General features: G+C 42.6%; 1 protein-coding gene across 1 annotated transcript in view; it reads left to right on the forward strand.

The window, feature by feature from the left end:
• Positions 1–6,033: 6,033 nt before the first annotated feature.
• Positions 6,034–15,495, forward strand: part of LOC149430647 (HLA class II histocompatibility antigen, DRB1 beta chain-like) — a 52,976-nt gene continuing 43,514 nt past the window's right edge. Inside the window, exon 1 of the mRNA XM_089666147.1 lies at positions 6,034–6,215. Coding sequence (XP_089522273.1) covers positions 6,131–6,215 — 85 coding nt within the window. The 5' untranslated portion in view covers positions 6,034–6,130. The remainder of the gene's footprint in view (positions 6,216–15,495) is intronic.

Raw genomic sequence — 15,495 nt, forward strand, 5'->3', positions numbered from 1 at the left:
TTCTGATTATTTATTATTTTATTTATTTCAGGTACTTATATAGCACCATCAATTTACACAGCGCTTTACATATATATTGTACATTCACATCAGTCCCTAACCCTCAAGGGGTGTACAATCTAAGGTCCCTAACTCACATTCATACATACACATATTAGGGCCAATTTAGACAGGATCCAATTAACCTACCAGCAGGGGTGGACTGACCATTTGGAAACTCGGGCACTGCCCGAGGGCCTGGGGTCAGTAGGGGGCCCCATAAGATGCCCCTGGTAACTTTTTCATAGGCTTTTTTGAGTTTGGGCAAGGACACAGGGGGCCCATGAGTTGTCAGTCCGCCCCTGCCTTGGGGTATCAACTTTCCAAAAAGGGGACTTTTGGAGGGCGTTTGTACTATTGCCCGGGGGCCCCATGAGTTGTCAGTCCGTCCCTGTCTACCAGCATGTCTTCACCACTTGCCTGGAGTTTGCATGTTCTCCCTGTGCCTGCGTGGGTTTCCTCCGGGTACTCCGGTTTCCTCCCACACTCCAAAGACATGCTGGTAGGTTAATTGGATCCTGTCTAAATTGGCCCTAATATGTGTATGTATGAATGTAAGTTAGGGACCTTAGATTGTACGCCCCTTGAGGGTTAGGGACTGATGTGAATGTTCAATATATATGTGTAAAGCACTACGTAAATTGACAGTGCTATATAAGTACCTGAAATAAATAAATAAATGTCTTTGGAGTGTGGGAGGAAACTGGAGTACCCAGAGGAAACCCACGCAGGCACAGGGAGAACATGCAAACTCCAGGCAGGTGGCACCGTGGTTGGGCTTCGAACCAATGACACTAGTACTTCCAGGCGGAAGTGCTGATTATTATATAAACTATCACTGACACCAATGATCATTTCCGGTGTCTGTAATAGGGCATTCTTACTCCCATTGACTACCAATTTAAGGAGTATTCTGCCCAATAAACATAAATGTAAGTAACATTATTCCCAATTTTTCTTTATTAAAAATTATTGCAAACAGTAAACATAAAATACACATAAACAAACATATATATATATATATATTGCCAAAATAATTGTGCCAGCCCTCAAAATCATTGGTTCCAGGTGCTCCAATCCACCCCATGGCCACAGGTGTATAAAATCATCATCTAGGCATGCAGACTGCTGCTACAAACATTTGTGAAAGAATGGGTCGCTCTCTCAGGAGCTCAGTGACTCCAAGCGTGGTCCCGTGATAGGTTGTCACCTGTGCAATAAGTCCATCCGTGACATTTCCTGGCTACTAAATATTCCATGCTCAACTGTTAGTGGGATTATAACAAAGTGGAAGCAACTGGGAACAACAGCAACTCAGCCACCAAGTGATGCCCCTTTTTGGGGGATGCAATCAACAAGGCACATTTTTCCACCCTTGGTGGTCTTGCCCCAAGATTAGAGTCTTCTGGGAGGCCATCACACCCTGGATTAAAAAAACGACTCATAGACCAATAGAGAGTTCTTTCTTGCAATTTCTTTTTCATGGATTCCTTTCCTCCACAAAATTATATAAAAGATTACTCCCCATCTGCTAAATGCAGCCAAATTGTTTAATCCCTAGATTCTGAAAACAGACAACTTGCCCCACACTCCTAGATTGGAAGAGGGAAGTAGATACTGTCATGGATGAGGAACTTTGGGTACACATGATCAGAAACAACAGGAGAAATTTAAAGATGTGTGGTTGAGCTGGATTTACTACTCTGCTGAGATATCAGATGATTAATTTTTTCTCTATATGAGGTATAGCAGCATGTATGATGCCATTGCTTGACCCCCCAATTTATCTACCCTGGTGATAACTAGATAGCTTTTTTTTTCTCAGGATGTTCCTTTTGCTCAGCCATTTGTACAGTAGTGTATTTCACCAATTGCATACTTCTAAGGTCTATCCAGGTGTGTTGGCAATGTTTCAGATTTTATTGTATTTTTGCTTGAACCTTTGGAACCACATACACCCGATATAGTCTATGTTTTGGGGTGTGAATAGGTTCCAACCTGTTGCTCAATACTCAGAATGCACCTGGGCCCTGTTTGTTTATATTGGTGCTGTCACTGAATTTCTGTGACCTGCTGTACATTGTATGTGCCTGATATAAGCTTTATATTGTATTTTTATTGTTTTGTTTGTCTTTTGGAAGTTGTATTTTCTCAAAACTTTAATAAAGTTTGATTAGCTATATATAATATAACTATAAAAAATAGCCTACAGTGATAACTTATGCAATATACTACCAAATGGTAATAATGTGGAAATATGAACACCTCCTCAGCATAGAATTAAGAGATTATAAAAATACACATAAAAAGTGACAATGGGAACCTCTTATGTGATTCTACTTTAATGTGGATTGAAACAATAATTAAACCAATCTCTAAACAGTTCCTTCTGTGCCTGTGATCCTTATGGTCTTGTGCAGCAAATCACCATGTGTTGACCCACACGAGTCACACAATTCGCTCACCCCAGGTAAGTGATCTTATATGATAAGATAGGTCTAAGAGTGTTTTCCCCACTTCCGGGGGGTCTTATTCTCTCCTTCAGGTTTTTCTCCTCATTCACTAAGCTATTTTTTTGGACCACCAGGATGTAGTTCTTCAATAAAACTTAAACTCCCAGAAAATCAAGAAAGGCCATCATCGTGTTTTACTTTTTAAAAACCATTCACACTTATTAACAGCTAAGAAAACCACTCACATTAAAAAGTGCACTCCAATCTGTGCGCAACGATATATGTTGTGCACATACAGTTGCAAGAAAAAGTATGTGAACCCCTTGGGATTACGTGGAGTTTTGCATGAATTGGGCATAAAATGTGCTCTGAACGTCATCTAAGTCACAACAATAGAAGAACACAGTCTGCTGAACATAATACTACACAAACATTAGATGTTGCCATGGTTTAATTGCACATAACATGTAAACATTCACAGTGCAGGGAGGAAAAAGTATGTGAACCTTTGGACTTAATAACTGGTTGACCCTCCTTTGGCAGCAATAACCTCAACCAAACGTTTCCTGTAGTTGCAGATCAGACCTGCACAACGATCTGGAGTCATTTTGGACCACTCCTCTTCACAAAACTGTTTCAGTGTAGCAATATTCTTGAGATGTCTGGTGTGAATCGCTCTCTTAAGGTCATGCCACAGCATTTCAATCGGGTTGAGGTCAGGACTCTGACTGGGCCACTCCAGAAGGCGTATTCTGTGCTGTTGCAGCCATTGTTTTGTTGAATTACTTGTATGCTTTGGGTCATTGTCCTGTTGCATCACCCATCCTCTGCGGAGCTTCAGTTGGCAGACAGATGGTCGTACATTTTCCTGCAAAATGTCTTGATAAACTCTGGAATTCATTTTCCCATCAATGACAACAATCCGTCCAGGCCCTGAGGCAGCAAAGCAGCCCCAAACCATGATGCTCCCTCCGCCATGTTTTACAGTGGGGATGAGGTTTTGATGTTGGTGTGCTGTGCCTTTTTTTCTCCACACATAGCGTTGTGTGTTCTTCCCAAACAACTCAATCTTGGTTTCATCTGTCCACAGTATATTTTGCCAGTAGTGCTGTGGAACATCCAGGTGCTCTTTTGCAAACTTCAAACGTGCTGCAATATTCTTTTTGGACAGCAATGGCTTCCTCCGTGGTGTCCTCCCATGTACTCCATTCTTGTTTAATGTTTTCCTTATTGTAGATGTGTCAACAAAAATGTGAGCATGTGCCAGAGATTTCTGTAGGTCTTTAGCTGACACTCTGGGATTCTTCATTACCTCATGCAGCATTCTGCGCTGTGCTCTTCCAGTCATTTTTACAGGACGACCACGCCTAGGGAGAGTAGCAACAGTGCTAAACTTTCTCCATTTGTAGACAGTCTGTCTTACCGTGGACACATGAACATCAAGGCTTTTGGAGATACTTTTGTAATCCTTTCCAGCTTCATGCAAGTCAACAATTCTTGATCGTAGGTCTTCTGAGAGCTCTTTTCTGCGAGGCATGGTTCACATCAGACAGTGTTTCTTGGAACCAGTAAACCCAAAACAGGGGTGTGTTTTTTAAGGGCAGGACAGCTGTCAGCAACACATCCAATATCATCACACTGATTGGAGTCAAGGTTGGCTCACTCCTGGCTCCAATTAGCTCTGGGAGAAGTCATTAAGCTAGGGCCTCACATACTTTTTCCTCCCTGCACTGTGAATGTTTACATGTTATGTGAAATTAAACCATGGCAACATCTAATGTTTGTGTAGTATTATGTTCAGCAGACTGTGTTCTTCTATTGTTGTGACTTAGATGACTTTCAGAGCACATTTTATGCCTAATTCATGCAAAACTCCACGTAATCCCAAGGGGTTCACATACTTTTTCTTGCAACTGTATATGGGTGTACTGGCTCCTTAAAGCAGAGTTCCCCTCACACTGTAAAAAAATAAAAGTCAGCAGCTACAAAAACTGTAGCTGCTGACTTTTAAAAAACAGCCACTTACCTGTCCCATGATCCCATGGTGTCATCCCCGCAGCCCGTTTCGCCTGCTGTCCTGTGATCCAGGTGCCAATATCTTCAGTGTGGGCATCTGGCTGTGACAGCTTGCGGCTTCACAGCCAGGTGCCCACTGCGCATGCGTGAGTAGCACTGCGCTTCCTGAATGGCCCTGTTGTCTTCTGGAACCTGTCACGTGTCCCAGAAGACTACGGGGAGGGAGGGTAGGAGGACAACCTCCGCTTCCGATCGCCTAGGCGATCACAGCGGAAATGGGAGTGGGTACCAGTCAATTTTGGATACCCGCTCCCCAAAGGTGCCAATCCTTAATGGGGAGCAGGGGACCAGTCTTTAAAGCGGAACTTCCCCTTTTGGGTGGAGCTCCGCTTTAAGGAGCTACACAGCCTCACAAGCCAATATCATATTTCTCAGGCTATACGAACAGCATCATTTCTGGTCCAGCATGATTACATCATAAGCCCTACCCTAATGTTTTTCATTGCCGTCACATGACTTTCTCAAGGGGAACAAAAGAGTCACCATGCCTCTGTATACCGGACTAATGGGTTTGTGTGTTGCCCGGCCATCGGCGCCATCTTTCCAACCACATCCAGCTAGATCTTACTAAAGCATAAAGCAGGAAGTAGAATCATTTCCTAGTCTCTTTTGTATTCTTACCAAGTTACCAGCAGTAGTGTATTGTTTATTATCAGACACTCAGTGCCATCTTACCAACCACATACAGCGCCATTTTGCCAATCATAGAAACAAAAACCTTAGTTAGACTTACCATCAACCGTATTTCTAAGATCTTTCAGGACAGCACCTGGACAGAGCATAGCATGTTTGTTATTTTCCAAAAAAAAAAAAGAAAAATTAACCTTTAGGCTAGGTTCACACTAATGCGGTGCAGTACATCGCATGTGATTCACACACAAACCACACTGCATTCCTGTGAAAATCACATGCAATTTGTGTGCGGTGCGATTGGAGCCATACATTATGTATGGCTCCAATTGCACCGCATCCGCACCAAGAAGGTGCAGGACCCTTCTTTGGGTCCGTAGTAGAATCGGATCGCATGGGTATTCGCACCTATGCGATCCAATTCTGCACGTCGCACCGCGTTTTACGGACCAGTTTCAGGGTGTTGTTAACTTAACATACACACCCGCAGTGGTTTGCATGAACGGGGTGCGATTCTCATGCGGTGCGGAATTCGCAGTGAAAACGCTGCAAATTCCTCACCACATCAGTGTGAACCCAGCATTAGAATTGCTTAAAACCTGCAGGGGAGACCCTTTTTTTTTCTTTTACTATCTACAGCTTTAACTATATCACTAGAGTCATGTAAACCTGAGAACGCAGTTATTATTTTCCATGTTTTATTGTTTTCAATCAGCAGGAAAAAGAAACCAGCACAGCTACAGAGGAACTCTCCCTAGTAACAAGTGACAAAGGATACAAACATTTTGATTGGGACAGGCAGAAAAAAACGTCCAATCAAGTACCATCCAGTCTGCTGTATTTCATGATAATGACATTGTATCCTTAGTGGTTACATTTTCATTACTTTACTTTGCTATATCTTTGAGTATCTGAGCATTACCGGCAGCAAGATGAAAACAGCTTTTTTGTTCTTCGTTGTTTTACAATTTATATTACTTCTGCACATTGACATCATCCATGGAGCATATACATCAGGTATGTACCTCTTTTTTTCTGTTTAGCTAACAAAAATATTATTTAGTTACCTGCAAAAGGGGCTTGGCAGATGACCAATATAGCTTGATTTTTCTAAAATGCTATATAATAAAATGTATTCGTCTGATTTCTCGCTTGCCTGTTGATAAGTAAAGTCACACTTAACTCTGGTAAAAAAAACAAAAAAACAAACGTACGCTCAGAAAAGTACCTTGCTTCCCTACTGCTCTCAGACTCCTCCAAATGTCCAAATTACTTTTTTTTTTTTGCTGCTGTGATCTGATTTCCTGTGTTAGAGGGTGACTACGTTCGTTCTCCACTGTCCCGCTGTATGTAGAAATGTAGCCACCCACTCACTCCGAAGATAGACTAGAAACTACGGACTATGGTGAAAAAGAATCCCACTAAGTGTATATTGATTGGTTTGTGTGAAAGCTATAGTGTCTACAAACAATGGTATATATACTGGATTTTGATTTTCTTTTTTTTTTTTATACTAGTAATGGTGGTGATCGTCAGCTTATGATGGGACTGCAATAATGTACAGAGCAATCTAATACTGACACTGAGTGGGAACTGACTGACACTGAAATCACCAGTGACACTAAGTCCCCAGTCACACTGGATGTGAATTGACATGCGATTTGTAAGCCTTGTGACTTGCAAATCGCATGCCAAGTCGTACCCTATTGGCCACAATTAGAGCGGTCATATCGGTGCGGTTCTGACTTGGTGGGAGCCGCACCGATTTCTAAATTAGTGCATGCTCTACTTTTGGTGCAATTTGCATAGACATCTGTGTAATGCACCCCGGTCACACCAAACCTGACTTTAAAGTCATGCGACTTACAGTGAAGTCGCACGATTTCAAAGTCGAATGGCATGCTGATTTCAGGTACACTGACGTTGGCTGGGAAGGGGTTAACATCTAGGGGCAATCAAGGGGTTACGTGTGTGTCTAACAATGTAATGTGTGTAATATGTGCTGGTTTGTACTAAAGATCTGTTTGTTCCTTCTGTAGATCATCCTACAGATTGTTCCTTTTGTACAGAGCCCTGTGTTGTTTGTCAGCACAGGGCTCTGGGCTGTGATTGGGCACAGCTGATCTTTAAAGTCGGGTTTGGTGTGACTTGGGTGTAATGCACCCCGGTCCCACCAAACCCAACTTTAAAGTCGTGCGACTTACAGTGAAGTCTCACGATTTCAAAGTTGGATGGCATGACGATTTCAGGTGCAATACTATACACTGACACTGGCTGAGAAGGGGTTAACATCTAGGGGCAACAAGCGTGTCTAACAATGTAATGTGTGTAATATGTGCTGGTTTGTGCTAAAGATCTGTTTGCTCCTTCTGTAGATCGTCCTACAGATTGTTCCTTTTGCACAGAGCCCTGTGTTGTTTGTCAATGCAGGGCTCTGGGCTGTGATTGGGCACAGCTGATCTTTAAAGTCGGGTTTGGTGTGACTTGGGTGTAATGCACCCGGTCCCACCAAACCCAACTCTAAAGTCGTGTGACTTACAGTGAAGTCTCACGATTTCAAAGTTGAATGGCATGACGATTTCAGGTGCAATACTATACACTGACACTGGCTGAGAAGGGGTTAACATCTAGGCACAATCAAGGGGTTACGTGTGTCTAACAATGTAATGTGTGTAATATGTGCTGGTTTGTGCTAAAGATCTGTTTGCTCCTTCTGTAGATCGTCCTACAGATTGTTCCTTTTGCACAGAGCCCTGTGTTGTTTGTCAGCACAGGGCTCTGGGCTGTGATTGGGCACAGCCAATCAGCGGGTCCCAGCCATGAATCATTGTCTGGGACCTGTTGACAAACTCCCACTGTGTTCAATCACAGTAGGAGTCAGCAGGCGGGGGCATGTGCGTGCCCTAAACCCACAAGAGGCCAGCGACATACAGGTTTGTCGCTGTGCCCATGGGCAGCTGGTCCTGTAGCGGTTAACCACTTGCCCTCTAGAGGATTTCCCCCCCCCCCCTTCCTGACCAGCCATTTTTTGCGATACAGCGCTGCGTTGCTTTAACTGACAATTGTGCAGTCATGCAACGCTGCATCCTTTTTTCCCACAAATTGAGCTTTCTTTCAGTGGTATTTGATTGCCTGTGCATTTTTTTCTTTTGCGCTATAAACAAAAAAAAGACCAACAATTTTGAAAAAAAACATATATTTTAGACTTTTTGCCATTAAGCACATCTAGTAACAAAAATTAATAAATCAAATTTCATCATAAATTTATGCCAAAATGTATTCTGCAAGATGTCTTTGCTAAAAAAAAATTCCAATACATGTAGATTAATTGGTTTACGTGAAAGCTATAGCGTTTACAAATGGCGATATACGGTATATATACTGGAATTTTTTCCTTTTTTTTACTAGTAATGGCGGCGATCAGCGACTTATAACAGAACTGCGGCGGGCATTCTGACACTGGGGGGGGAACTGACTTCCCCAGTGACACCAATACAGTGATCAGTGCTAAAAAAAAGCACTGACCAGGGGCGGACTGACCATTTGGAAACTCGGGCACCGGGTCAGTAGGGGGCCCCATGAGATGCCCCTGGTACCTTTTTCATAGGCTTTTTTGAGTTTTGGCAAGGACACAGGGGCCCCATGGTCCCCTATTGCCCGGGCGCCCAATGAGTTGTCAGTCCGCCCCTGGCACTGACACTGTACTAATGACACTGGGCAGGAAGGGTTTAAGATGCGGGGTGATCAAAGGGTTAACTGTGTGCTGTTTTACTATGTGTGCTGTGTGTGTGTTTAACTGTAAGCACACTGCTTTGTATGGCTCTGCTATGCAGAGCCATACAAAGCAGTGTGCAGAAGCTGACAGGGGAGAGATACAGTATGTATTGTTTACATACAGGTAATAGTCAGAGATCATCAAGTGCTGGCGGGGAATCATTGGCGGGGATCAGGTGATTGACAGCTGAGGCCGCAAATTTTGCCCCCTACCTGGAACTTCAAAATCACATATATATACGTGATTTTGCACACCCGTGCTGCCCTGTAGCAGTATTACTGCTATAGGGCAGCGCAGAAGGGGTTAAAGTCTGTTTCGATGAATAAATGTGAAAACAACTGGCTGTACTACTGCGTGTTATCATTACAGAGAGTATGAGGGTTTTCAGAGTCACTTCTGTTCACAGGGTCATAGCACCCCTCTGTGCATAACTCGGGTGTGCAGCATGCCAGGACTTATGTAAAAATCAGGAAGGTTTACACCAACTCAAGCAAACTGCTGATGGATGTCTGTGAAAGTTCTCATTTGTTCAGTTTATAATATAGCTATTGGTAATTATTCACATTCAAATGGACGTCTTGTAGCTCATCCAAACTACTTTTTCAGTTCTAATTAGTGTCGGAAAATACCCCAGCATTTATCCACACGGGTAACACAGACACATTAATCCAAGCAAATGTTGTTTGTTCAAGGACAAGACGGGAGTTGTAACAGTTGTGGATCCCTCTGTGATAGTTTCATAATCCCATCCTTGGTGTCAGGAAGTCTGCATAGGTGTTAAACTTTTGAATTATACGGCTGAAACTGTAGTAAGAGCACCTGGGTTGTTAAAATTGCATTCGCCTAGGTTCAGACTATGAACTACATATGAATCGCACAGGAATCGTACTGCATTCATTTGCAATTGACATGCAATTCAGTGTTGTGCGATTTGAGCCCATCCATTTTGAATGGGCTCAGAACACACCATATCGCACCAAAGCTGTGCATGCAGTAATTTTGGAACCACACTGCAGTGGGATCACAGGGTCGTGTTGCACCATGCGATTCACTACAGGGAAATGCACTGCATTTGTGACCTTCATTTTGGGTGTTGTTAAGGTTGCACTGACACCCACTGCAGAACTCAAGGGCAGTGCGATTTGAATGCGGTGTGGGAAGCGCACATGGAACGCAGGTTCGGACACCACATGCTAGTATGAACCTAGGCTTATATAGTATGTGGGACACAGATGGTGTTAAAGTCCCTCAAAAACTTTCAAAGTACTCCTGAGATGTCCACGTTTAAAGACAAACGTGAATTCCGTAGGACTGCTGGGATAGATGACGCCGATATCCCAAAGGCCCTAGGGACTGCCTGACGATTAAATCTCCTAGGCAGCTGGGACCGGAAGCTGAGACAGGCATGATCAATAAAAAGTGTTTAGGAAAAAAAATAAAAAATAAATAAATATATATATATATATATATATATATATATATATATATACAAAACAGACTGTGAAGAGGGAGGTCATTGTCTTTCAGGGGAAAAAAAAAATAAGGCTAGAACTCCGCTTTAAATAGGAGGCCTTTGACACCATCTGTCTCCCACATTTGCCATTTTAAAATCACTATCCTGGCATCTTGACAACAATTCACACCTTTAGCCATGTACATTGAAGGTTTAAAGAGGTAGTAAATTCAGAAAATAAAAAAGTTTTCCTGGCCCCCTGCAAGGTAATGTCATCATGTGTTAGTATGTGCTTAAATCGAAGCCGCCCCGCAGCACTCTATCACCACTGATAGTGCCTCCATCTTCACCTGGTCTTCCTTCCGGGTTCATGGACTCTGGCTATTTGAATGACTGAACCACAATGACGTCACTTCCGCACATGAGCACAGGGGTCAGAGCCGCGGTACAAAGCTCTGAAGGATCGGCATAAGTATGCTATCCCTTCAGAGCACATGTGCTGGTGACATCACCAGCTTCTGCTCATTGGAACATCTTTTAAATGGGGCACATTTAGGAGATATTTATTTTACCACAGGTAAGCTTTATTAGCTCACCTGTAGTTAAAGTAGCAGAAACAAGTTTACTACCAGTTCAACACCTATGCAGACTTCCTGGGATTATTTAAAGTGTATGTAAACCCTCATCTTGTTACATAGTTAGGAAGGTTGAAAAAAAGACTCTAGTCCACAGGTGTCAAACACAAGTCCCGAGGGCCAAATGCGGCCCTCCAGGCCATTTAATGTGGCCCTTAGACCTCCCATGTAGCTGTGGCACCCCCCTCATCTCCATCATATCTCAGTAGTTTGCAGAAGGGAGGAGGACTGAACTCCTCCGCCAAATCCTGCACTTCTCCATGCACCCGTGAGAGACTCGTCTCTGCAACTCCCCACCCCTGGTCCCAGAAGTGGACAGCAGAGAGGAGGATAGAACGCCTCCTACTGATTCTGCGCTTCTCTGTGCAGCCGCAGCACCCCCTCGTCTCTAACTCCCATGGTCTAGGCATTCAGCAGACTCCAGCCCTCTGGTCCTCCTCCAGACCCTGCACCTCTTGCTTCCCAGCTCCTCCTCCTACTTCTTCCCAGCAGGTAAGGGGAATGTACTGTGTTGGGGAGGGTGGGGTGTCCTGGACATCTAGTCTTACAGGTACAACTGGCCCTTTTGAGGGCAACCATAATGCTGATGCGGCCCACCATGAAATTGAGTTTGACACTCCTGAACCAACCAACAAGAAAAAAGCATAACAGTCTAAATGCTGTGCTCAGTGCAAATATATACCAGAAGTGATGAAAATGTGACACCAAAGGAAATTGTGCTCTTCCTCTTCACCAGAGAGATGCACACCACACTCACTGGAGATTTTTGACCCACAAAGAGCTTTTTGTATCCCCAACTGGCAATCTCTCACACACGGCCATTGAGTTTCAATCAGCTCTCTACTCCATCTGGCATGACACCCTTTACATGTGGATAAGTGGATACTACTACACCCTTAGTAGCCCTCCCGTGCCTTAAAGAGACTCTGCATGTATCTCATTCACATGGAGAAAAGATAAAGGAGCCTTTCATAGTGTAGTATGTTAAATTTAATGGATCAAAAGAATAAAAATGCACATATATAAGATAAAAACACTCAGGCATTGAAATAGAAACTGAAAGCTCTGGTTTAAGCTCCACCTGTGTTCCAAAAGGCAGAAGTGACATGTCCCGGAAGTCCCACCCAGCGTGTTTCGTCAGCAGCGTCTGATGACGTCAGGGGTCACACATCCGGACACATCTCCGCCTATTTATACACTGAACTCCCGCCATATTTCACCACCCAATCCAATTGAATTTAAAACCATCCTACATACAAAACTTATTATGTTTATAAACGTTTTTGACAAACCCAAGCGGGACAGAGACTTTTGGAGGGGACTAGGTGCTAGCCTCCTACCCAATGATCATGGCCCATGGAGGAGATTTTGTCTGCTTCTCCCGGTCAGAGCATGAAAAAGAGCTTGGTTCAGCCTCTGATCACATGGAGAGAGCTGATCAGTTTCTAGTGATGGATAATAACCTGATGAACACTGAGAGCGAGGCGTGGATTAATTCTTTGCATAAAAACAATAACATTTGCCCTGTGGAGTGGATGGAAAGGTGTAATATTAATCTTATACAGGTTAATGGTCAGAGGAAATATGGGGCCCCCCTGCGGAAATCTATTACGATAAATTAATTTTTCAAACTGTTGCAATTTTGTATGAGTTTTGTCTTATGATTAACAGATTATACAAGTGAAAGCAAACACCTGATAGCATGTGTAATATGTAATCAAACCCTTAATGTACGTGTATTCAGAATTGGGCTTGGGGTGAGCTCCCGATTAATCAAAACATTGGGTGCCTGGCTATTGATTAACTGGATTAATTAGATCACCGTTAGCTGTTGACCAGGGGCGGACTGACCATTTGGAAACTCAGGAACTGCCCGAGGGCCCGGGGTCAGTAGGGGGCCCCATGAAATGCCCCTGGTACCTTTTTCATAGGCTTTTTTCAGTTTGGGCAAGGACACAGGGGCCCCATGATCCCCTATTGCCCGGGGGCCCCATGAGTTGTCAGTCCGCCCCTGCTGTTGACTATACTGTTTACTGTTTGCATTGGTTAGGATAATGTGATCACGCTCTTACTAATCAGTGTGGGATGTTTATCCCAAAGTGTAATATTTCTTTCATTCTTCATGTGGGGACTGCCCCTATTTCTAAAGTATAGTGTTCCTGTTCAATAAAATAGTTCCAGTTGCATCTGAGCTTGTGCCGTTTAAGTTAAAACAGCACTATCATAGTGAATTTAGGAAAAAAAAAGGAGAGCATGCAAAAAGACATCTAGTGGCCAAACAAGTCAAAAACACCATTCATCTACTAAACTGAGAAGCAGAAGGGGACATCTTGTGGTGATAATTAGACAGATCCAGTGCAAAATGGAAAATAAGTAAAATCCTAACAAACTCCCTAGCAAAAAGTATTCATCTAAAAATCACTCAGATCACAGAATAAATTAAAATCAAATGGAGCTAATAGTTGGATATAAAACAATTCAGATCAAAATCTAGATTTAGGCCAGCTGGACTCAATGTATTAAGCTTTAAAATCCACCTTGTTTCATCCATAGTTATAGCGTGTTTCATGTTACTGCCCCTCCAATGTCTTTCAATCTTGTCAATACTACAAAAGGTTAGTAAACCAGGATCCCTACTGTAGTGAAGCCTAAAGTAATTGAACACGCTATGTTTGGGAAAACCTTTTTTGATGTTATTTATGTGTTCACTTATACTAACACCTAATTTCCAAAGGACGACTCGGGAGGTAGGTTACATGGGTCCTCTGACAAGTAATGAATTTATCAATTTTACATTTCCTATTAGTGTTATTAGACCTATAGGAAGTAGTTTTTCTCTTTCTGTTCTTTACCGTTTTACATGATATGCACCTTCCACAACAAGAAAATCTAGTTTGATCTGAAAATGTAACTAATTTCTTATATGGATCAGGTATGTTGCAGGCTAGCATATTTCTCTGGCTGGGAGCTCTACGATAAATATATTTTGGTCTTTTTGGGACTAGACTACCAATTGTTTTGTTCCTCCACCAAATAGTCCACTGTTTATTAATGATACCTTCTAATCACTTAAAATCTTGATTTAATTCAGTTACAAAGGCTACATCAAATTATTTCCCTTCTAGTGACATTTTTATTATCCTCTAGTGACACATTTCTGTCCATTAGCTGAACTTGACTTTTCATAGATCACAAACATGTTTTCACAGATCACAAACATGTTTTTCATATCCTTTTTCTCTATCTTTCAATAGTCTGATTGTTTGTGAAAATTGATTATATTACCATAGTTGTATCTCATATGCATAAGTTGTCCTTTTGGAATCCCCCAACCACTTGGGGTGGTGGCAGCTAGCCATAGGAATATAGCAGTTGTGATCAGTGTCCTTAAAGCAGAGTTCCAGCTGAAGAAAAAAAATAAAAGTCAGCAGCTACAAAAACTGTAGCTGCAGACTTTTAAAATACAGCCACTTACCCATCCCTTGGTCCAGCAGTGTCCTCCCCATGGCTGGTTTCACCGTCCGTCTTCTCTCCCTGGTGCCAGCATCTTCTGCGTGGGCACCCGACTGTGACAGCTTGTGGCTTCACAGCTGGGTGCCCACTGCGCATGTGTGAAAAGCGCTGAGCTTTGTGAACGACCCCATAGTCTTCTAGGACCTGTCACATGTCCCAGAAGACTACAGGGAGGGAGGGGGGGACAACTTCCGCTTTTGATTGACTAGGCGATCACAGCAGAAGTGGGAGCGGGTACCTGTCAAATTCGGGCACCCACTCCCCAAAGGTGCCAATCCTTAATGGGGAGCGGGGGACAAAGACTTAAAGCGGAACTTCCCCTTTTGGGTGGAACTCCGCTTTAACCACTTTCCTGCCCAGGCCAATTTTCAGCTTTCCGTGCTGTCACACTTTGAATGCATTTCAAATATCATTTGCACGGTTATGCAACACTGTACCCATATGACATTTTTTTCACACAAAAGGAGCTTTCTTTTGCTGGTATTTAATCACCACTGTTTTTTTAATTCTTTTGTTAAATAAACAAAAAAAGACAGAAAATTTTGAAAAAAAACCCTAATTTTTTCATTTCTGTTATGAAATTTTGCAAGCAAATAATCTTTCTTCATAAATGTAAGCCAAAATGTATACTGCTCACTTTGTTTGGTAAAAAATAACCCAAATAAGTATATCACTTAGTTTGTGTGAAATTTATAGTGTCTATAATCTATGGTATATACAAGGGGTCTTCAAAAAGTTTCTGCACTTTTACAATATAATAGTGTTAAAAAAGTGCCCTCATATATCTGAAAATCGATGAATCCTGAAGTACTGACGGCCTTTCTCATTTCTTGAGGCCCAAAAATGCAAGGACAGTACAACTATCCCTATAATAACCCCTTTTTGAAAAGTAGACAGTCCAAGGTATTTAGTAAGAGGCAT

This window comes from Staurois parvus, unplaced genomic scaffold (assembly GCF_062004578.1).
Source record: "Staurois parvus isolate SC_StPar_1 unplaced genomic scaffold, SC_StPar_1.0 ptg002562l, whole genome shotgun sequence".
Taxonomy (NCBI): domain Eukaryota; kingdom Metazoa; phylum Chordata; class Amphibia; order Anura; family Ranidae; genus Staurois; species Staurois parvus.